Below are 24,265 nucleotides of genomic sequence, written 5' to 3'. Positions count from 1 at the left end.
CATTGAAGCGATGCTCCTACGCCATCAACTCTGCTGGACTGGCCATGGTGTCCAAATGCCTTATCACAGTCTCCCAAAGCAGTTACTATACTCCCAAATCAAGAACGGAAAACAGAATGTTGGTGGAGAGGAAGAGATTTAAAGATGGGATTAAAGCCACATGCCAAGAGGAAGGCGCATCAAGCCAACCCCGATTGGGACTGCCTTTCCACTTGGAAACCGATGTCCTCACTGTGGAAGGACATACAAGTCAATAGGGCTCCAGTGTCAGCTACGTATCCACTGCCAAAATACTATACTTGGAAGGCCATCATGCTTAAGACGACGAGGGATCACTTAAGTGAACTAATACAGGCTGACGTGTGGTTTACCAACATCTTTTAACATCTGAACAAAAAGAAGAACACAAGCATTGGGTTTTACAAATTTATTTCTAGACTTTTAGGGGAGGGTTTTTTTTTCTTTTGCTGGAAACTTATCTGTTACAGGTCTGTTTGTGACATTGTGCATTTCAGACCAGTGATGCCAATAAGTACAATATATATATAAAAAGTACAAATCTGAATTGCTTTGCTTTCTATAGATCGTTATAACAAATGTGACAAATAAAGCATCTCTGTTGGCACGTGAACCTGCTTATCAGCATTTGGCCTTTTTCGTACGTACAATACTTAATAATTTGCAGTACACACTGCTCTTTCTCAGCGAAACACAACCAACAACCACTAACTCAACAATCTTGTTTGGTTCAGAGACACAGAGATGCCACATACAGAGGTGTCTATGAGGTAAGCAGTAAGAAATGTTCCTGAAATTTGGACAGAATGTATCCAGTCCTCCTGGGTCCTGCGACTGCTATAGTAGCATTACAAGGCTGTTTTCTTTTCCATTTGAATAAGCTTTAGGTAGGATCTTAACTGCATTTGCCCTCAAAATGAAGTTCTAATTCTGTTTTGGTTTAGCAGCATACAGGCAACTAGATTATTCTTCACCGTACAACTCAATTAGCTGGCTTACTTATGAGATTTACAGGTTGTTGCTTTCTTAAATTAGCATTATGCTATAATTAACATCAACAAAAAACCCCTAATATATCATAACAGATTAAACACACAAAATACTTAAAATTCCAGAAGATAACCTATCATACCGCATGACGATTCCCAGTTGATGGAAAACATCAAAGGGCATATAAGAATTATTATTATAATGCACCTTTCATATATCAAATGTGGCTAATAACACAGCTTAAAACTACTATGATAATAAACCCCAGATCAGAAAAAAAGAATCCATTTTATAAAAACACATAACAAAAGAACCTGACATTACTTAATCTTCTGAAATGTCTGCTGTTTTTCTTAAAAATTAGCACAAACTAGTTGCAAATCGCCAGACCCATTCAGAATAATGTCCAATGCATTTCAGCTTGCAGTAGATCTGTGAGGCATTGTGAACAAACATTAAAACCTGATCTAAACACGGTTAACTGAAGTATGAGGTATTGTGGAACAGGAACCCTTTTTTGGAATAGAGCAGTAATCACATTAAGTAAAATTGATCACATAAAAAAATCTACCAAAAAAAAAAAAGATGTCAATAATATAATTTTCTATGAGAAAATTTTAAACCTATAACATGGCAGTATATGACATTGTATAAACAAAAAATGACCACAAAATAGCAGCAAAACACAATGACAAAGATACAGAGAAGCAATGTTAATTTTTTTCAACTCATGCTGGGAATTTATCCATAGCAGCTCGATAAAAAAAAAAATGGGAGCCTCCGCTCCTTTTTTTTTCTTTTTAAAACTTTTTTTGTTTTTTTTTTTTACAATCAACACCTTAGCGGCAGTTTCTCACATACATTTTGCCATCACATTCTCCTCAAGCATCAACTTCAACAGCTATGTCCACGTCCCTTCAGCTACTTTCTACAATAATAAAAAAGATACATAGCCAAGATGTGCAAATTTTCTATTTGTAGCTAAATTTTAAAAAGAGGGAAATATACTGGATTAAGAACTTTTTTCAAGTACACCAATTCTACACTTTCAACTATGGCGCGTCCTCATTTTTAATGTTATGTTGGAAATGTGTCTGGGCCAAATGTCATACTATCTTGACTTGTTCTGGCTTCTTAAAGTAAGATGAGTTTAAACTGCAACATCAAGGGTGGAAACATCTTTTTTTGCTTTCTTAGAATCAAGGGGGTGATTTATTTTACAAATTATACTGGCCTTCTGAAATCCTCTGTAATAAATATTTGTTATAGCCTTAACTATAAATTATATCTTTTAGTGTTTAACAGCCTTCAGTTGTACAACATCTAGAGACAATTCTCAAAATGTGTGTCCTATAACTAAACCTTTCAGGCCCCTAAATTTCTATTTAAAAAAAAATGAATTGGCACCAAAAGATTTCTAAATGTCTTTTCTACTGAAAAGGTTAGGAAGATATCCTGGCGATTTTGTGAATGCAATTTCTCCGACTGGAACACAACCTTCAGAAAAAAAACGAAACACACCTTTCCTCAACACCTTAGTTAAATGCACTTGCTTTGCAATTCCGAGTTTGCGCACAAGCACTTTATATATATATTTATATATTTATATATATAATTTCCAAACCATTCCATTTGAAGAAGAAAAAAATTCCCACACACACAAAAAGGAAATATTTCCTATACCTAGTGAACTGAAAGTGCTTTGAAATGGAATGGTTTTAAAACATTTTTTTAAAAAAAAGATAAGCTGTGGATTGAACCTGGACATAATTAGGCGGTGTATCTTTTGGGTAAAAACTAGCATGTTTTTGTATACACAGCTAACTAGGGAAATAGGAAGGTCACACAAATATATTATGTCACTATTGCATTTTCTCTTGACCATTGGAACGGTATGGTGGGAGTCTTTTTTGCCACACTCTGGTGGGACCCTAGAAGAAGCCTTCTGCACAGGCAATCCACAGGCACAGGAGACTAATGTATCATAATGCTGTATACTAACATACTAACGTAAAGGTTACATGAACCATTGATAAGGTGAAGAGGATAACAACCTAAGGGAATAAAATAAACATTTACAGATGACTTATAAAGTGACTAAATGCATAAGCAAGCAAGATACAGAAAAGCCTAGAACTGCATTAAAGCTATGCTTTTAAAAGGGAAAAAACACACACACACCCAAAACACATATAATCTATCTAAAAAACAAAACCCTCTTCTACTTAAAAATGGCTGGCTTTTTTAATATGCAAGAAACATACCTCCCCGGAGAGATTTTGTGTGCCTGTGTATGTATGTACGTATATGTGTTCCTCCCCAGAGAGATTTTGTTTCTGTGTGTGTACGCATGTATGTGTGTTAATGCCTATTCTTACAACATACAGACAAGAACACTTTTAATATAAAAAACCCCCAAAATTCTAGTTGATTATTGTTGCAAAGTCTTCTACGTAGCACAAACCCCTTGAAATCATGCAAATACTATTTTTTCTTTTTTTTAAGACAGTTGGGGGAAAGGGTGGGGGTTGTCTTGTTAAAGTCACAAAAGGGTAGGAAGGAATAACGAAGAAAAGAATTAATGACATTTTCCCTTCTGGTACAAAAAGTCCTGGAGAAAAAGTTTCTTGGGGGAGAAGATTATGATTCCAATTCCTTCTTAGATGCCCTTTCTTTCTTTCATTCATTCTCCGTTTGCTGGTACAGCCAAGCAAACCCCAATGCTGAAGTCCTCTTAAATATTCACATCTCTAACATCAGTGGGTGTGCAGGAAAGATCAGCTTCATCTTCAACAGTCTTTGTTTCTGAAGATATGTTGTGTTGTTGTGCTTGGCGTAGACTAGATTCAAGGAGGGACTCGATCTGTTCTTGGCAAGCTCGTAAACAATCCTGAGGAAATGAAAGAGAATAAGAAAATCTCTTTAGAAAATGCAGAGTAAAATTGTATAAGCAACCAAAAAGACCTTACAAAATAATTAAGCCAAATCATATGATTCATAGTCCTCACTGTGTTTTCAAACTCAAAAGCCTACTGCATATGATGTATGAACAGGTCTGAATACTGTGCCATACCAACAGACTTCAACTCACATGGCTGGGCTCACTCATTATTCCTCTAGAGACCTCTGAATTACACATAGGTGCTCCAAAGGATCTCTCAGCTTTCTAGACCTTCCCAAGTGGGAAGAACATCATTTGAGCTTTGATTATAATTTGTGGCTTTTTGTTTAGAGTGCCAAAATGTGGGAGGTTTTGTAAAATTTCTGCATAGCCAGTGGCTGGTTTACAAATGTATGAATGCAGGTGTCATCAACTTGTAGGGTTTAAATTCAGTAGCCTGGGCCAGGAGACCATATGTGTATGTATCTTCATGTCACTTGTAGGCATGTTGACTCCATGGATTTTCATAGGATTTCCTAGCCAAGGAATACTTAAGAGATGATTTGCAAGTTCCTCCCCCTGAAACATAACCTGTAGCACCTGGTATGCCTTAGCAGTCTCCTATCCAAGTGCTAACCTTGATTAGTCTCCAAGATCATATATGATCTGGTGCTTTAATGGATGTAGGACTGATAGGCAGTATCATTGTGGTCTCTGAGTAAATGCATGCATATACATACATTAAATTATGTTTAAATACATACAGGTTATTCATTCCTTCTAGATTTTCACATAGCTAGCACAAGACTAGCTAAGCAACCTAAGTGCCCACCTTCAATAAAATAATATTACAAAGACATTCCCCTGCTATCAGTGAGAAAGCCAATTGATGAACACACTATGGAACTGTGTCTCCTAGCCCTATAGAACTGGAAGATAATCAATACTTGCCTATAGCATTACTATTAAGTCATAAACAATAATTTTAGGGGCAATAATTTTATTTCCTGACAGATCTCTACTCCTTGCAATACAACAGTGGTTTTCAACCTGTGGGCCCATAGATGTTTTGGCCTACAACTCCCAGAAATCCCAGCCAGTTTACCAGCTGTTAGAGGACTTCTGGGAGTTGAAGGCCAAAACATATGGGGACCCACAGGTTGAGAACCACTGCAATAGAAGGAACAGTTTATCTAGAAATCTCCAACTATCCTTAAGTGAATAAAGGCACCCATTAACATTTCTCCCTTTTCTGTCCAAGTCAGAGCAAATGTGGACATAGGAAGAGCTCTGTGGATCACACAACAAATGCCTCTCTGGTTCAGCATTCAGTTTGTACAGCCAACCTGATCCCTACTGGAAACCCATTCCCCATCTTGTCTTCCCTAGCCATTGATACAGAGCATACTGAGCACCACGATACACAACCTACAATAACTTTTGCATACAATGAAAGTCCACACCTGAATTCCTACAATTAGCCTAACTTGGGGCGGGGGAGAGCCCTTTGTTGCTATTACTAAACAGCCCAGAGTAAAAAAAAAATTCTTGCCGATACACTGCAAATCACCCAATGATCTGTCAGTAAATTCCAATTTGTCTTCAGAATGCTACTGAAAATGAAAATGAAGAACCAAACATCTAATTGCAGTCTATAGCTGCCTTATGAACATAAAGTGGCTCACACAGGATAAAGTAAGTGAAAGAGTCCTGACCTAAAAACATAATTTGGCACAGAAAACACTGAATTATTTTCTATGTATCACAGCATATCTCTTCTTTCCAATATTTTATCTATTACATAGTCTATTCCATATAAATTTTATATCATAATTGCAAAAAAGCCAGCATTCTTATTAAATGCCAAATTCTTATTATTCTATAATACAATACAGAACAACGATTTCATTCCTAAAGGAACACCCAGAAAGCACAAAAACCAGACAGTCCAAAGTTGACAAACCAAGCTACTCTGCAGAACGTGGTACTTTTAATAAAGTTATTACTTTTATTCTGAACATATAGTAGACTTCCCTAATGTAGGAAATGCTACTGAATTCATCAGTGTACAGTACATCAAACTCCAATAATGTAATTACTGTCTAGCCAATCCCTTGTGATTTAATAGCATACATAAGCATGTTTGAAAATCCTTTAAGGTAAAACAGTAAGGGAGGAGTCAGGAATTACTTTTCTTACTGTTTCTATGTTGGATTACCATGGCTATTCTTCTGGAATTTGCTCTGATAGGACCAGGCATACCAACCAGAAATTAAAAATGGAAAGCGGCCTGGGAGATCATCAACACATGCCTTCCTGTATATCTGTCCCACACCTTCTTCGGTGCCAAGTGTGCAGTGCAGTGCTGCTTTTAAAAGGCAAAACAAACACTCCCACAGCAGTTTGATGAAATTCTTCTGGCTGACTGTTTACCTCCTGTCTTTCTAACAAACATGGTAAAAGCTTTTCTCAACATGGTTAACTCTGTGCATTAAGGAACTTTGAAGTTTCCTTTTGGGATTGCCTTTTCTGATTTAACCTATGACATGTGCTAGCCCTTGCGGTGAACCCAGTCTTCCATGATAAATTGCCGTCAAAAGTGTTAGGATGTGCATGACTGAGAATGAATGTGGTTTTCCTGAGATGGTGACCTGCCTGCTGTTTTCTTTATTTTCCTGTTTCAATTCCGCCTTCATTCAGAGGCTTCTTGTGTGATCTACCAGCTTTTCAACTGATTCCACTGCCACAAGAACCTTCTCTACCACATGGCATTGGGGGGTAAAATAAGATTAAAAACCCGAGCAAGCAATTCTCTGCAAGTCTCTTCTGAGGGAGAGGGAGGTTAATCCTACCTCTAAGCAGATCAGGCCATCAGTTACAGCTCACTGAAAACAAATAACCTTTGACCTTTACTGGTTTAAACTCTAGTGTAATATTTCCTCTTGACAGAGACACAGTATTTTAAATAGCAAAAAGAAACACCCTGCATCCCAGTCACTATGCTGTAGGCGTCCTACCTACATCCTTGTCATGCCCAATTAAAGATATGCTAACATGGTGCTTGCAACAACACCAACCATATCTATGCAGTGCATTTGACAATTCCATACTAAAAGAAAACTGTTTGTATTTTTCTTGTGATTGAATTCCCACCTATCCATGTGCGAAATATTATCACCTAAATCCTCTGCTCAGAGAACATAACTCCACAGCCTGGAAAAGTAACTTTCTGAGGGTACAACATCATGGAAGCTTTAATGATCAAGACATACTTTGTGTGGAGTTCAAATTCTACGAATATTGAAGGTGCTATCTATCAATGATTACGCTAAATGAGTGGCTCTCAACCTGTGGGTCCCCAGGTGTTTTGGCCTACAACTCCAAAAAATGCCAGCCAGTTTACCAGCTGTTGGGATTTTAGGGAGTTGAAGGCCAAAACATCTGGGGATGTACAGGTTGAAAACCACTGCACTAAATGAAGACTGAGGCTTTTAGCTGGAACTTTTCAAGAAAGAATAATGATTTGCTTTTGTCATTAAGCTGCAAGCATTTCTTGATGGAGGCAATGGGATCACGATCTTTAAAACAGTAAAAATGTTTCCAATTAATGTCTATAGGACTGGATTCTATTTTAGCTTAAAGAATTTGTGTTGTTCATGGAAGAGAAAACTGCTCCCCACCCCCAATTCCTCTATCATATGAACCCCCCCCCCCCCCCCCACATCCTCTGTTCTGGACCATCTATCTTCTGACAGTTTCAAAAGATCTGGAGCATTATAGGGAGAAACCAAGAGAAGGTGCATTCCCCTGCTGGCAGCAAATCATAGGTTGGAAGGGACCAAAAGGGCCTTTAGTTCAATCCAGTGAAGCCTGGATCCCAGCCATTACCTTTGTGAAATGCTCTTGATGTATTTTTGCAAACTCTCTAGAATATATCTTTAAACCAATTCATAACAACCAAAATATTTTCTGTTGCGATTTTAGGTCTGCATTTTTATTTCCTTAAATGTTGACATATATTAAAATTCAGTAACATGGAATGATATAGGCAATGTGTTATTAAAATCTAGATAAGCTTACTATAATGAACCCTCAAGAGAATGAAAATTACATTGGATGTCTACCTGTTGGATATAATACTTGTTGAAGGAAAGGTTGGTGTATGTATGTATAGCAAATATATCTAAACAGAAGATGGGGAAATAAGGTAGGTAAACACACAGTATATTTAGTGCATATATACATATCTATGTAGGCCAGTAGTTCTCAACCTTGGGTCCCCAGATATTTTGGCCTTCAACCCCCAGAAATCCTAACAGCTGATAAACTGGCTGGGATTTCTGGGAGTTGTAGGCCAAAACACCTGGGGACCCACAGGTTGAGAATCACTGATGTAGGTGGAAACTCTGTGGTAATCACTTGGATTTCATAGGATTGACAATATATATAGTTTATGATTTATGTTCCTGGACTTGCATGCGCATAGGTTTTATGTAAACCTAATATTCAACATATGGACACACAGTGGGCCCAAGGACAGGCAACACATCCAGGTGGCAAATGCATACTCATGGTCTTGCTATCTCACTGTAACAAACTTTCACCATTTTAAGACTTGTTCAAACTACCTCTGATATTTCACAGTACATTATTGTTTTAGTTTTACTGATGTGAACGAATAAATTCTAGAGCAGCAAATACAGAAATTAGATTGATAATGTTGGCATGGATAACAAAGGAAAATAAGAAAGAGCTGGAAGACTTAGCAATCCTCTGAAATACCATTATCTGGTCCAGTGTGGATTACGACAAGATGTTCCTAGTGTGAGGATGCTTGAGAAACAAATTCCACAGATAACATGGAAGCCCAATCAAATGTAGAAATTTCTGGCTTTGAAACAAATGTCAGACCAAATTCAATCTGTTTGGATGATGAGGTCAGGAACACAACTGATGGAAGACAGCCCAAGAGTTCTAACTGTGATTTTCTGACTTCTAATTATCACTGATCAAAAGTGAAATGGGGAAATTGGACTCCTACCAATAGGAAAATGAACCATAAAGGAATTTCCATCAGGTGATATTCATGTTAGCTTTAACTTTCTCATGGCTAAAGGTAAAAGTTTAATCACAAAACCTCCAAATCCTCTTGGTCACCTGTTCTACTCAAGAACTGTTGAATATATTTAAAAATGTATATATGAAAGGCTGATCATTGTGGTTTTTAAATACCGAGATTCTTAAGCTTGCTTCTACGATCATATTCTATTGAACACCACTAAAATCCATGCATTTGGAGAAAGCAGAACACAAGTGTTATGCTAAGCCATCCAACATTCTTGGTAACTCAATACGTGGCTCAGTAAAAATCAAAGGGAAGCCAAAACATATTTAAGAAAGCAATAATAATGTGAATACAAAAATAATTATCTGTGTAATTGACTTTAGGATTAAATGTGTTTACCGTTACTCTCTTGTTTAATTGTAAAGATTCCCCGTTCCCCACTTTTACTATAATTTTCATCAGGCAAATGTTTGAAACTTCAATAAAATGTTCACATCCACAGGGCTACTGCAACAAGCACAAGGCTCTTTAAGTTGCCTCTCAAGCTTTGTCTGAAAATTTGGAGAAAGATTTTAAAAATTGGCTTTCAATACAGTTTCAAGAAAAGCTCTGTAGCTCAGTGTTTTGTAAGAGTAATGAACTCTCCAAGGCAAGGCAATGGGTCCCCTTTGTGAAGTTCTGGAGAAACCCTGGCAATCAGATATAGGCAATGCTGATCTAGACAGACCAAAAGTCCTATAAGACCTCTTAGGTTCATGCAGTGCAGAAGCTACAGCAGGAATAAAAATATATATATTTTTAAAAATATCAAGAGAGAGAGAGAGAGAGAGAGAGAGAGAGCACTGTCTTCAAGTCCTTTTCCAAATGGAAAGGAAGAGGTATCTTTATGAGATCACTACAATTTTTTCATTTAATATATTTGAGGATATCATACTTATTCACACAGGAAACTTGATCCAGTCCAATTTATTATAAAATTTAGCTTGTTGCAATTATATGCACTCTACTCCAACCATTTGAAAATGTTTTCCTACTCTGTGGAATAAGTCTTGACATGCCCATAAGTCAAATCAAAATCCGCAATTTTGTCTCCCAAACCTGCCCCTAATGTATACATGAGGTCAACTTCTATGTAAGTATATATGGTGTGTGTAAGGGAAGCAAGAACTGCAAAGACATGCAAGGTCCATCTTCAGTAGAGGGCTGCTGTTCTGTGTGTATTGGAAACTTCCAATTTGCATTTGTTATAAACCTGGACATTTTAGAACTATTTAGTTAAATGCATGTAAGATTACATTGCATGAAAGGCCACAGAAGGTTCTGGCCATATCATTTAAGAATAAAATCCTCATTGTGCTAGTACCTAATTCTAAATGCCATATTTTAAGCTATATTGTTTAAGTCTTGATTTTATCTTGTCTTTATCAGTTTCTGATTAGTATAGTAATTCAAATCCTTCTGTAAAAAAAGAGAAGCAATTTTCCCTAGTACAATGGTTCTCAATCTTTTAGTTTCCAGATGTTCTGGATTTCAAGTCCTAGGATTGCCTAGTCAGCATGAGCAATGCTCAGGGATTCTGAGAACTGAAGCCCAAAACATTTGAAAAGCCAGAGATTGGAAACCACAGCTTCCTTAATTTTTAAATTATTACTTCTCTTCTGTCTGAAAACCAGAGAGCCATCTTTGATACTAACAGATTTCTCTAGATCACAACTTTTTCTCAAACAAGAGAAAGAACCATAATTTGGTGCTAAGATACATGGTTAACATCCATGTGAAATGACTGCCATCACCAGGGGTCCTTTCACACTACACAACTACAGCATTATGATTCCACTTCAGCTGCCATGGAAACATCCCATGGAATGCTGGAGAATGTAGTTGCATAAGGCACTATACCTCTCTGGTTGAAAATTCTTCCTTTCTCTACACTAACAACACCAGGACTCCAAGGGATGGAAGTGAGCCAGTTAAAATGGAATCGTACTGCTACAAGCATATAATGTGAAAGAGTCCAAAATAAGGCATAGAAATATCCCCACTTGAAACTCCAGAGAGCTGATGTCAGTGAGTAATGACAATACTGATCCAGAGGCATCAGTTTAATGCAATTATACATAGTGCATGATGTTCCACTGCCTGAAAAAGCTGCCTCCACTGCTACCACTGACTGAATGCCTCAGCTTGAGAAGTCCTTCCTTTTATCAAGGCACTAGGGGTGAGGTGGCATGACAATATAGACGTGTGTGCTATTTGAGCTCCTTTCTGTGATGTGATGGCTTCTCAATACCCCACCTCACCATTAAGAGAAAGGGCAGTTACTCTGGTGATTTGAGAGACCTATTGGACAGCCCACCCAGAGAAGCCAAACCTGCCCAAATGACCACAGCTTGCCAAGAATCATGAATACCAGGAAAGCATTTGGTGTTTGCAAAATCTTCACCCTACCTGCTACTTACAGCATGTAAGAAGCATGTTCCACTGCATTTATCATAATTTCGCGAAAGCAAGAGATGAGGATAACAACATAATACTTTGGGATTTAGTTTTGCTTTTCTTTATGTGACACACTTGGCATGAAGTAGGTCCTCTGTGAATGAGATATGCCTTCTACAATCAGAACGGTACACCTGTATCCAAGCCTTTGTTTTCAGCCACAAAACTCCTCTTTGAAAAAAAGATCTGACCTTAACCAGGTCATATACAAATGCACTGTTCCACCTGGTTCAGAGATCTTCCGGGTGATATGATCTCATTCAGTCTTATATATCAGAAATGTTTTAAGTATTACTTCCTTTTCAAATCAGATACTCAGTATCAGTACAACAGAGCAGGTCACTTTGGTTGTTCTTAAGTCCTTGGGTCAAACGTCTGGAATTGGCCAGAAGCCACATACATAGGAAGGAACTCACAATGTTTGAAGATATAATTAAAGGTATACAGGTTTAGTGTTGGAATATTAATTTTGTATTCTTTTCAACATGTAAACGAGCCTAAAGCTCAGGAAGAGAATTCAGACAAATGCAACACTTAAGATGCAACCTTCTAATTCAAAAGTCACTACCACTGGATCCAACGAAACCCCAGAAGAAATAATGTTGACAATTGCCATACAATTATCCTTAGGAAAGATTCCAGTATTCATCACATATGAGCACACTTCACTCAAGGTAATGAAGCAAGGCAAAGAGTTGGCTGAACAAGAACATAGGAGATGCTAGCACTACATCTTAACAGTATAAACATCATGCAACAATAAGTTTTGTGGTTTTCAGTGGAATTTATTTCCACCAAACAAAACACCTCTTGAGTTAGAAGGCTGCACCTTAAGAGTAAACTCAATGAATCAATGGAATCTGCATTTACTGCAAATCCATTCATTCAATAGGTTTACTCTCTAACAATTTGATTTCCAACATGGTAGCATGTTGAAAGTAAGTAGAAAGTGGATTTAGCAGAACCTTGTGCAGGATGTCTTGGATTCTTTTGCTTTGCAGACAAGAGATGGACCTGAGCAAACAATTTTTGAAACAACTTGCTTGGACTGAGCATACCTGAACTTGCAGAAATACTAGTTCATGCTACAACACTGTAAAGGTAAATGATCATCATCTGAAATCCACAAATAATGCAGCAGCAAAGCAAGTGTTAGCAATCAAAACACAATGTTCCAATTACTACGAAGTCTTAAGTCATAATTAGGCAACTAAGTCTGATAAGTACAAAACATGCCTCCATACTTAAGATTTTGTGTTTTTATTTATTTATGGGATAAAGGCTTCTGTTGTGCCTCAAACATTTGGTTGCAAGCCACAGGGCTGACTTTATTGGACTCATTGCTGGCACTTGGGAGACCTCACAAGAACCTTTTTCAAGCATCCATTTATTGGGTTTTCACATTGTTCCAGTACAAAGCTACACTCTGCCCCAACTTCACACACCATTAGGGCATGGATCATTGACTTTAGGTCTCCCTTGTAGGCTCCCTTCCTGCCCATTCATTCATGAAAGGTTTATTGCTCACTAGTTACTGATGAGCATCTTCAGGAAGTTGCAGGGCAAAGAAAGGACACTCCTAGGAGGACCATCTACCTCTTCCCAAGATCATGGGACAAGCATAACAAAAATATTAAGAAGGGCAGGAGGAGGAAGCGATTCAGGATTATCTACAGTTCAGGTCTACCATGCGATAAACCTATCAGATAATTAAGAATGCTTAATAATGTTTTTTTCTTATATTTCATTTGGCATTATAAAGAATTTTAGGACTGGTCAGAAATATAAATACCACTAAATACAATTAGGTCTGTTTGTTGCAATTACTGTATTCTTTTTTTATATATATAGCTTAACTCCCTATAAACCAAATCAATATAGCCTTGATTTAAGTTTCGATTTAATTTTCTTGACACCTTTTCACTAGAAAGCTAAGGCTAGGTGGTAGTATTCATCCCAAGTAATATAACTACTGTGACTTCTATCAACTCATGTACAGAGCAACCATTGGAAAGATGTGAAGTCAACATATGAAAATAACTTTTGTTAGCCCACTCCACAAACAGAGCATTATATCATTACATTGCATCACAAAAGTATGTTGAGTGGTGTTTCAAAACTCACTTACCGGATCACATTTGATAACTTTTGATAGGAAATGTGTGAGGCATTGGTAAGAGAGAAATGTGTTAGTGTTTCCAAGATGGAGACCTTGCACAGCTGCTACCACGCTACCAGCGGCAATCATGGAAGGCGGATTCGAAATAAACTTAATATCTGTTAGGGGAGAAGACAAAGAAACAAAAATGAGATTATTTATTTAATATTTCTTACAAATATAAATGAGGATTCCTAAAGATGCAACCTAAGTTACCTTAAACACTGTGGAGCATCTAGCCCATGTATGAGCAAACTTTGGCCCTTCAGGTGTATTGGACATCAACTCCCACAATTCCTAACAGCCTACCAGTTGTTAGGAATTATGGGAGTTGAAGTCCAAAACACCCGGAGGGCCGAAGTTTGCTCATGCCTGATCTAGGCCTTCTGTTCCAAGGCAATTGTCCCTTTTCTGTTATTTCTATTATATTCAGCCACTTCCATTGTTGTCCAACACATCCAGAAGACATTATGTTGGTGTTCTAGAACAGGTCCCTGAAAATCTGTTCTGGAAAATGCTATTACAATAAATACACCTGTAGAAGCCAGTCAAAATAATATAGGCAGGATTAGTTTTGTTTGCATCAGATTTTGTTTGCATCAATAAAGTAATTAGATAGAACTTTACTGCACAAGTATATGGTTTATTAAATAACATCTTATTGCACTATAAGCTGTAGCTTTGAAACTTGACTACAGCTTTGCATTCAGCTGAGACCGTGATGGTAGCTAAAATGTTATTTCTTTCTTATGTGTCATATCAATTTTTTCACTGCTTACATTTTTTATTTTAATATACCAACTATGCAGTTCAGTACAGCAAATAGACACATCTATCATCTTTCAACGGGTTTGACAGTGGGACCAACACTGAATCTGAATGTTAACATTGTTCAGACCATAACCTTTTGTTTTCTAATTTTCCTTTATTAAAACACAACTTCTTTCAATAATGGGCAATATCCAAAATGGCATCTAACCACTCAACTCCATATATACTCAGATGTACAACTGATTTACTCCAGTTGTGCTTGTAGGCAATGGAGGGCTCAGGACTTCAGTCAGCCATCATGCTGACTAAAAAGTATTTCCCATTGAATTTAATCTTGTCTGCAAACACTACCCAAAGATCTGAACACTCTTCAAAAATAAACATCAGAAAAATCAGTCCCACTTAACAAAAGCAGGTAACTGCAAATATGGGAGCAGAAGTGGACCCCAGCTAATTAAATTGACACTTCCTCCTGTAAATGTTTGGCATTAACCTTTCCACTTATCGGTGACTGCCCTCTATCCTGGCAGCAGGGATCGAATGCAAATCTGGCATAACTAAGTGAAGGGGGTCCCAAGAACTGGCAAACAATCAGTTACATTCTGATGTGACACCATGCTGACAACAGCCTGGGCCCACTTCCAGACGGCACTGCTGTAGGTCTTGTTAAAGCCACTCCCAAGATTGCTTGGCCTGGAACTGTCACCCAGTGTTATTCCTTCTTATACCACCACCACCACCACCACCAAGTAATGCCACCTTCACCTAAGCAGACATTATGTCACATTCATGACCATAACCAAGGATTAAAAGAAAGAGAACCGGATGCACTGAAGTGAAAGCAGAAATGCCAATCTATGAACATCAGTTTAGGAAATACTATCTGGAAGTCTCCCTGCAACAGATACTGCTTTGCACCGCTAATCTCCAAACTGTCAACAGTACATTGGCTTTCATGTCAAACAGGCCACATCTGAATACACTGTCTCTAATACTACCGTTTTAATTGTGAACAGAAATTCATCCAAACTGGGATGAAGGGATGGGTGCAGAATTCAGATGTGAAAACATAAACAACTTAAACACATAAAACTGATATGGTGAATGTATTTTATCAGCCAAATAGCATAAGGATTACTCATTTCTTTCCTTATAATGCAATCCAAAGTGGCCTGAGTGGATTTCTGTTCACAGTGGGAATTTCCCCTCCCAATCTTCCCTGCAGACCTCTGCCAAATCTGTTTGCTTGGGTGGCATCTTTTAGCTTTCCAGATCAGATTCTGAGGTTGCGTAGGAGGCTTCAAAGAGGAACTGCTCTCTCCTATATTTTGCTGATGGAAGCACACTGCCACTCACTTAGGATTGGTTGGACACTAGATTTTCAAATTAACACAGGTGAGATTTGGCCCTTTAGATATTGTGGACTTTTGACACCCATAATACTTTATCTACTGGAGGTCCCTGTTGGGATTAATGGGAGGTGCATATCCCAAAGATCTTAAAAGTCTACATGTTTAAGCATCTGAAAACTTCTCCAGGACACAACTGCAATCTTTTTGCAATAGGAGTTTTTTTGAGATAGTAAAGAAAACTAAAAAATGTATCATTTTAAATATTGGACCAGATACCCACTCCAATGAACCAGATATTAAATGATCCCTCTTCCCATACTAGGTGTAACTGTTGGACATTCCCATTACTCCCAACCATGTAGGCTGGGGATGATGGGAATCATAGGTGGATGACAGGAGTTGTAGAATCAGGTGCGGGAAAGCTGGTCTCTAACATATGAACTGTGCAAATGAAGCAACTTGCGGTCTTGAGAAGTTTGAATTAGTTTTCAGTCCATGAACACTGGTTATATTGGCTACGATTAAGAAGACATCAAGTGGCATATACTGAATATACTGTTATTTAGCCAAATATTCAGGTTTCATTTCAATGGCATTTTAGAGGCCAATGACACTTAGAAAATTGTCCAGTGTTTGACTTTTGATTTTTCCAGTCTTGAGATGCACTATAGAAATTAATGCAATCTGACATAATTTTAACTGCCATGACTCAATGCTATGGAATCATGGAAGCTGTAGTTTTACAAAACTTTTAGTCTTCTCTCCCAAATAGTTCTGATGCTTTATCAAACCATAACTCCCATGATGCTGTAGCATTAAATCATGACCTCTGAAATGGTGCCAAACTGCATTAAGTATTCAGTGTAGATGCACTGTGCACAGTGGTTCTCAACCTGTGGGTCCCAGATGTTTTGGCCTTCAACACCCAGAAATCCTAACAGCTGGTAAACTAGCTGGGATTTCTGGGAGTTGTAGGCCAAAACACCTGGGACCCAAAGGTTGAGAACCACTGACCTAGACCAACTTTACTGCTTTCTTGTTAATTTTTGAATGAAATGCCCCATGTTTGAAAAATAAGGCCCAAAATGGGCCCGAGGTACACAATCATGAAAACTGATTGTCATGCTGGCACCTGTAGAGAATTTTCCTGTAAAGCAGTGATAAACAAGAACATTCCTCATCACACCCTCCTTCTTTCCAAGGTGGAAGAGCGATAATGAAGTTTAAATGGCTGGTTTTGTGTCTGTCCTCATAACCACTCTGAACAAGCGGCATGGACAGACTTTTTTGTTGCAACACAACAAGGAATTATTTGTGGCAGAGACCACTAATTTCAGCATATTAATCAGGGGGGCCCTGCTCGGCTGTAATTGGATGCCCCGAAGTGAAGAGTGTGGCATCATTGTCAGCCTCCATCGCCTCATCTTGCGCTATTGAACGCTCAGGAACAAGGGGGCTTCGGTGAGATGAATTAGACCTGACACAGCTACAATGGGGAAGGGGCCCCCTCAATTGAAGCACACATCCCCAGTAGCCTATCTGAGACTTCATCCAAAAAGAATAAACAACTTCAGTGTTGTTAAAAAGAGAGGAGGGAGGGAGGGTGGGGGGGGAAAGAGAGAGAAGAATGCCAGCCACCCTGAAGGGAGGACAAAGCAAGCATCTAGGCGCTGTAGCGCTTCTAAAAAAAATTCCTAACAAGGCAAGTCACCCCTTTTTTCCTTTTTAAATGGAGCAGCAATTCCATCCGTCTGGAGAGCTGGGGGCTATGAATGAAAATCTTTTCATTGAGTCAAATCAAACCTCTGAACATAAATCACTGGCTGCAAGATGCAACAGGTTCCAACTGGTCACATACCTTGAGACTTCTTTCCAATTTTAGAAAGGCTCAGAGAACAGTGGAATTGTGGCAAACCCATTTCAAAAGGTTTTCTCCCCCCCCCCCCCCACTTTTCGCTCCAAAAAAAAAAAAAATCACAACCAGGAATCCTCAGAAATCCTCCCCATGGGGACCTGATTATGTTTAGACAGCCCAAGGGAACACAACAAACTACCCTACCTCCCCCACTTGCTCCTATTGATCGTCTGGCTTCCAGTCCCTTAACAGTAGTCTCAATTTGGATCAATGAAGCTCATTTCGTTTCTGCTATTCCTTCCTTTGCCTAACCATGCCAGGGCCCTATTCATTAGGCTAAACAGCTCAAGGATTTTTCTTCCCCCTTCTTGTTCCTCTCCTTCCGCCCCAAGCCTCCAACAGCACAAAAGGAGTCTTTGGTGAAAACATATTCAAAACACAACAAAACAAAATTACAAAGCAAATCCATTTGGGTTAGGCAGACAACTGAAGGAGGCACATAAAAAGAAATCCATTTTAGCATCACCTTGGCTTGAAATCTTCTTTATATAGGGAACAAAACCTCGCTCAAAGAAATCGTCCAACTTTTCTGCCTATCCCCACCTTCATCGCGCTTACATTGTTTTCTTTCATTATTTAGATCTTTAAAGCAAGCCACTTCAAATAATCTTGCTTCTTCAAACAACCTCCAATAGCTAAAAGGGATCTTTACTGCAATGGGCATTTAATGGAGCCTGATCATTTGCAAACAGGGAAAGTTTGCAACTCATCCAAGAGGAAGGTTAGCAAATTAGAACAGCACAAAAATGGCAAATCCAGTTCAGTCTGTGGCAAAGCGTGCATCCTGTCTTCTTTTCCCGATCTTTGTCTAGACATCCATAGTCAATTAATTTTAAAAGATTTTCTAAGGACAAATCCAACAATATAGAATCCTATTGAGCATTCTTTATTGGGGTTGTAGGAAGAGGAAGAATTCCTTGTTGACCTCCCCACTTCCTTTAAGCTGGTGTAAAAGATTTCTGGAAAAGGTTTGTATTCACCAATTCATTTTCCAGCTCTACATATGGCATTTGGAACAATGTTTAAGATAGGCCTCTAGAGGTAATTCTAAAAAGAAACATAACAGCATTGACAGCAGATCAAAGTACTTGGCTCTTTGCAAGACTCCAACCTTTGAACTATTCTTTGTGGAACTATTTCTGCCAGTGCAACAATTCAGGTTAAACATCCCCGTATTTGAAAGAGGAGGCTGGATGAGCACAAGAATCACACAAACAAAAAGGATAGGAAGTTCTCGTTATAGCTGTGAAGAGGGCTTGTCCCACCAACGGGCTTTGCTACATTACTGCAAAGTCTCTGGTTTGTCTAACACAGTGGAGTCTAACTAGAAAGTTGGCTGGTTCTTCTCACAAAAAAGTTAGCTGGTCAGAAAAATAAATAAACAATCCAAATTGGCTGCAAGAGGAAAACAGTATAATATAAATAAATATATGTGCAGCCTATTATTTTTCTTGGCCCTTTGCACTACATTCATTCAAGTATGATATCAGTAAATCTACCCCTGGCATCAATCTGACCCTTGGATTTTAAAATCTAATTCAGGTTTCTGATCTTAGAAAATTCTGAAGTTAAGATATAACAAGTCCCCGGCTCATCTGGGATTAAGTTTCTGCTGATGAGTTGCACTGCACGAAATCAATCTACTCCATCTTGGTACACGTGGCTTTCTTTAAAAGCAACAGGTAGGACTGGAGTGGAAAACATGAGGTCCTCCATCAGCCTTGGTTGGTATGATAGGAATCATATGTGGAAAGTCCCCCATTATCTTCTGACATGAGAATGATCCTAGAGAGTTAACACTGGGAGCTTCCTGTCAAAGAAACATGTGCTCTGGCAGACTTTGCTTCTTTGTTCTTCGGCCATTCTACAACATTTTGCCACCAGAAAGCCGTTCCTTTTTTTTTTTCTAGGTCTCCTCTCCCCCCAAAACCAGCCAGCCCACCAGAAAATCCGGAATGCAAAGCTTCTGGCTCAACACCCTGTCTTCTTGTTTAAGGACTAGGGAAGCGAGAGGACGTTTCAATGGAGGAAATAGGGGCCGGGTGCAAGAGAGTGTGGACAAGCGAGCACAGATTGCCCTTGAAACCCCAAACCAGGCCTCTTTGTGAAATCCTGGAGTTTAGTCGGGTGTCTCTAGCTCCTCCCGAGGCTTCAAGAGCACATGGCTTCAGTCGAGCACGTGGTCAAGTTGGGTGCGGACGGCAGAGATTTCGCTCATGGCCAGAGAGCTTTAGTTTGTGCACATTTCCATGAGTCTCCTTGCCAGAAATTCTGAGGACTGGGAAGGAGCAGAAAGGAGCACATTTTTCCAAATGTTCCAGGGAAAGCAGATACACGTCCTTTACCCCAAGCAGCACAAAGCTAGAACAAAAAGGCCTTTCAAAGGCCTACCAACCCCAGGGTCTCCTTGGCAGATTTCTGAGAGCTGAAAGCCCCATAACGGACAACCTACTCAAGCCTTTCTTTCAGGTTGAGCAACAAAACTGCATAATACTGCCACGTATTCCACAAAAATCTTGAAACTGACAGGAGAGGCTTTTTAAAAAGCCCACAAAATAACAATACCATCTTTTTTTCTGACAAAACTCACCTTGGGCCAAGTAAATCCAGGTTCAGAAAACGAGATTGCGTTTAGCACCAAGCATCATAATCTATGCTGACATTTAGTTCCCATTTAGCTCCCAATTTACAAGGGTGCCCTATGGGATTCTGGGCACTGGGTAAGGGAAGAGGGTGTGTTTGCTGGGGCCCACGCAACACGCCGGTTTTTGCTTTTTTTTTTTTTTTGAGGGTGCAAGGCTCATACCTGTAGCACATAGAGCCACAAAAGTCTGGGCGTGTTTACGGATGATCTGCTTGCTGTCCTCAGCCACAGGCATTTTATTTAGAAAATGTTCAATAAAATCATGAGGGGTCATGGCAGCCAGGTTCCACTTCAGCTTATTCACCAGGAGCAGCTCCATTTGCTATATATAGGGAAGGAAGGGCGAGAAAACAGAAAGAGAAAGGAGAGAAAAGCTATGGTTACAAAATCCCTTTACAGTGGAAAATGCAAAACTTGTAGTTACCCTAAACTAGGTACGAACAAACTTTGGCCCTCCAGGTATTTTAGACGCCAACTCCCACCATTCCTAAAAGCCTCAGGTCCCTTCCTTTTCCCCCTCAGCCGCTCAAGCTGTTAGGAATAGTGGGAGTTGAGAGTTCAAAACACCTGGAGGGCCCAAGTTTGTCCATGCCTGCCCTAACCCTTATTCTATGGAAACTTTTATTTTGGGGTGGCTTGTTTCAGGCAACAGAAACTGGGCTCTTGCCAAACACAACAGCAAGAGCCATAACACCACCAAAGAGAAGCAGGCGGGAAAAGCGCCTTTCTACAGCAAAATTACATAATTCGCTTCCCTCCCCCTTCCTTTTCCCCCAGCACTGCCATCATCACCCAGCTGTTCCATTAACCAGGCATGTCCTCCAGTTTCCATCGCAAGAGGGCGCCAGACGCCCGTCTGTCCCCCCCAACCTCGCTCCTGTATTTCTCCTTCTTGGGAGTTCATAATAAGGATTTAACATATTAGGGAATTTTCATTCAATTAATCTACCACAGTGTGGGCTGCAAGCTGCCTATGGGATGGCAAAAACCCCACGGCTGACTTACTTATTTTCCCACTTTCTAAACTTTGCCCTTAGGAGAGTACATCAGAAAGTTTTATCCCAGTGCAAGTTTATTTGAAAATCAATCCAATAATAACATTTTTACTCGTCAGAAGCAACTTCAGAAACTGCAAGTCACTTCTGGTATGAGACTGCAAGGACATTGCCCAGGGGACGCCTGGATGTTTGATGTTCTACACCATCCTTGTGGGAGGCTTCTCTCATGTCCTCACATGGGGAGCTGGAGCTGACAGAGGGAGCTCACCCGCTCTCCCCGGATTCCAGCTGCCGACCTTTCAGTCAGCAGTCCTGCCCACTGGGGCCTCCATTAATAAATATCCCTTTGAAGGGACTAGACATTACTTCCAAAGGATGTGTATACAAGACAGCCTTCCCACTTGGAAATGCTGAGCGTTGAAGTCCTTGCACTCAACCACTGACAATATATATTTAATTATATGCTTCCCATATATGCCCATTTGCATGCGCTGGCGTGAAGTTTGTACAGGTAATTGTGGAAAGAATTCAAGTGAGTAAACCGCATGAAGTTTTCAGTCCTAAATATTAGAGAAAATATACAGGGTATATGTCTGGGAGATCTGAAATAGCAGAATTTATCAGCTATGATCGGTTTCTTTTTGTGCGGCTTGATGTTTTGGTTCCCTGACAAGACAAAAGTACAAAATTACCAGTAATTCGCTGGGTCTAATGGAGTTATCAGTGTAAATACACAGTTTTTCTGCAGTTAGAGGAATGGTTTCCTTCATTTTTGAGGCAACGAACATACAGGTAGCTCCCAGCAGTTGCAAGTGGCTTTTCTTAAGAGGTTCAAAAGAGAGATATCGGTCCAAATAATTCATAGCTAAGGGGAACACTTCTTCTTCACACTTCTGCTCCTCACAAACCTGAAGGGAAAATAGGAAAAAAGGAGGGGGGGAGGAAAAACAAGAAAGAGATGGTTGAAACAAATCCTTACTTTTTGAACCAACTTTTTTTCCTTCACGCAAAACTAACCAGTTTTCAAAGAATGGTTGAGAAAATCCAATTAAATGAATTTCTCCCTTTACAAAACAAATAAACCAAGTCAATAAATATGGTGAAAGTGCAAGGAGAGGAAAGAACTGAAAGAGAAAGTCGCAAGTGAAGAAAACGTGGTCGGGGATAGAGGAGAAAAATGAGGCACAGGGGCTTTGGAAAGCCCGAAATTCAGAAGGAAGCCCCCAAAGTAGTTAAAAATTGGGGTGCTTCGAAATACTTTTTTGGTGGGGTGTGTATAAGTGAGGTGCCCCCTATTGGCTCCCATTGGCTTGGGTGCTGCCTCCCCCCTCCTTGCTCGAGACACAAAGGTGGCGTCGAAGAGGCAGCTGCATGCTTTTTCCCCAGACGTCATCTTTTCAAAAAATATTTAAAAATGTTTAAAAAATCCCCAGCGCCCCCAAAAGTAGCTGAAAACAAACCCCGGGCGATTCTTTACCGATCCCCCATCGGAAGAGGCACGGGGGACCCTCCTGGGAGACACCCCGAAGTCAAACTCCGGCACCCCCCATTCCTCTCCAAAGCTCTCCCTTCTGAGAAGCAACGTGCGACATTTGCCACCCCAGGGGCTTTCAAAAATTAATTAAAAATACTTCCTGGGCGCGGATTTTTTCGGAAAAGGGCTGAAAATGTAGCCCGGAGCCTGCTGCTCCTGGTGGGACCCCTTTGGAGTGCCTCCTCGAAAGGGGACCCCCAATTTGGACTTGATTTTGTACTGGGCGACCTTGCCGACAAGTCTCTGCAGGAGAAAGCGAGCACGTCTTCCGGGCGGGGGGGAGGAGGAGGAGAAAGATCAGGGGTTCTCTCTCTGTGCGAACAAAGAAAAGTTTCCAAAGTTTGCAAGCCCTGAACCGGACCCCAAAGCCCGGGGACCCCCCAAAGCGGGCTCCTGGCTTCCTAATTATTAAATAAATCCTTGCAATAAAAAGAACAAAGATGGCGCAGAATACTGGCACGGGGAGCAACTTGCATACGTGTCCATGGATATTAAATGTAAAATAAAATCCCTTTTGGGAGGGCAGGGCAGCCGGGAGAAGCCCAGGCGGAGGCGTAGAGGAAGGGGAAAGGGTCGGGGCGCCTGGGGAAGGAAGCTTCCCTCTCGGGACACTTCCTCTCCCTTCTCTTTGGGCTCATTCAAACCAAAAGGTGACAGCAAGGGAGCAGGCGAGGGAGAGAGACAGAGAGGAGCCCAGGAGGAAGGTCTTTTCTGCCTGTCTTCGGGTGCAGAACATGCCTTAGAAAGAGGAAAGAGAAGCAGCAGGGCTGGGAGGTTTGCCTGACTATTGCAAAGGAAGCCCAGGCTTTCTCTTGCCCACGTTGAATGGTTACCAACCTCCAGCATCCAAGTGGCCACGATTTTCCTCATATATGGTAAGATCTCCTTCTGGACGCACTTGAAGTAGGAGACCGAGGGCGAGCAGGTCTCCTCGGCCTTGAGCATGGCCTGCAGGACCCGGTCGTTGAGGAGGTTGGCATCTTGGTAGGCTCTCCGGATGGTCTCCACTTCGCAGCAGAGCAGCTGGTGATCCATGCCGACGCCTCGCCTCGCCTCCCCGTGCGCGCTCGCTCGCTCGCTCGCTTCCTTCCTGCTGGGGCTGCGAGGCTTCTTTCCTCTGAGGAGAGAGTCTGCTCCCGGGCTGCTGCTGCTGCGGCTCCTCTCAATTCTTCTTTTTCCTTCCCCTCGTTGCTCGGATGCTGCTCTTTGCAGCAGCAGCAGCAGCAACTCCTCCTGCCTGCTTGCTTGCTTGGCTTGCTACCGCTTGCTGCTGCTCCAGCCCTCTGGAGGCTGCAGGAAAACTTTCTAACTTCCACCCCGACTCCGCTGCCGCCTGAGCCCCTGTGACGTGACTGTTGTTAAGCGGAGATCAAAGAATGCGAAGGAAGCAGAGCGCGAGGAGGGAGAGGAGCCAAAAGCAAGGGGGCAGAGCCCTAAAGCCAT

General features: G+C 40.5%; 1 protein-coding gene across 1 annotated transcript; it reads right to left on the bottom strand.

The window, feature by feature from the left end:
* Window positions 1–412: 412 nt before the first annotated feature.
* ccnd1 (cyclin D1) lies at window positions 413–24,265 on the bottom strand. Its single transcript, XM_062967820.1, has 5 exons — window positions 23,660–24,265; window positions 21,981–22,196; window positions 20,453–20,612; window positions 13,579–13,727; window positions 413–3,898 (listed from the first exon to the last, which is right to left on the bottom strand). The coding sequence occupies exons 1-5, from the start codon at window positions 23,855–23,857 to the stop codon at window positions 3,743–3,745; spliced, it is 879 nt and encodes a 292-aa protein (XP_062823890.1). The 5' UTR covers window positions 23,858–24,265; the 3' UTR covers window positions 413–3,742.

Source organism: Anolis carolinensis, chromosome 1 (genome assembly GCF_035594765.1).
Source record: "Anolis carolinensis isolate JA03-04 chromosome 1, rAnoCar3.1.pri, whole genome shotgun sequence".
NCBI lineage: Eukaryota > Metazoa > Chordata > Lepidosauria > Squamata > Dactyloidae > Anolis > Anolis carolinensis.
This window is presented reverse-complemented; position numbering and strand designations above follow the sequence as displayed.

Bases quoted from the DNA above. Each gene is read 5' to 3' on its own strand.
- ccnd1 (XM_062967820.1), bottom strand. From the start codon at position 23,857: ATGGATCACCAGCTGCTCTGCTGCGAAGTGGAGACCATCCGGAGAGCC. The intron at 22,197-23,659 runs GTTGGTAACCAT...TTTTCCCTTCAG, and splicing joins TGGCCACTTGGATGCTGGAG to GTTTGTGAGGAGCAGAAGTG. The intron at 20,613-21,980 runs GTAATTTTGTAC...CCCTATATATAG, and splicing joins TTAGACCCAGCGAATTACTG to CAAATGGAGCTGCTCCTGGT.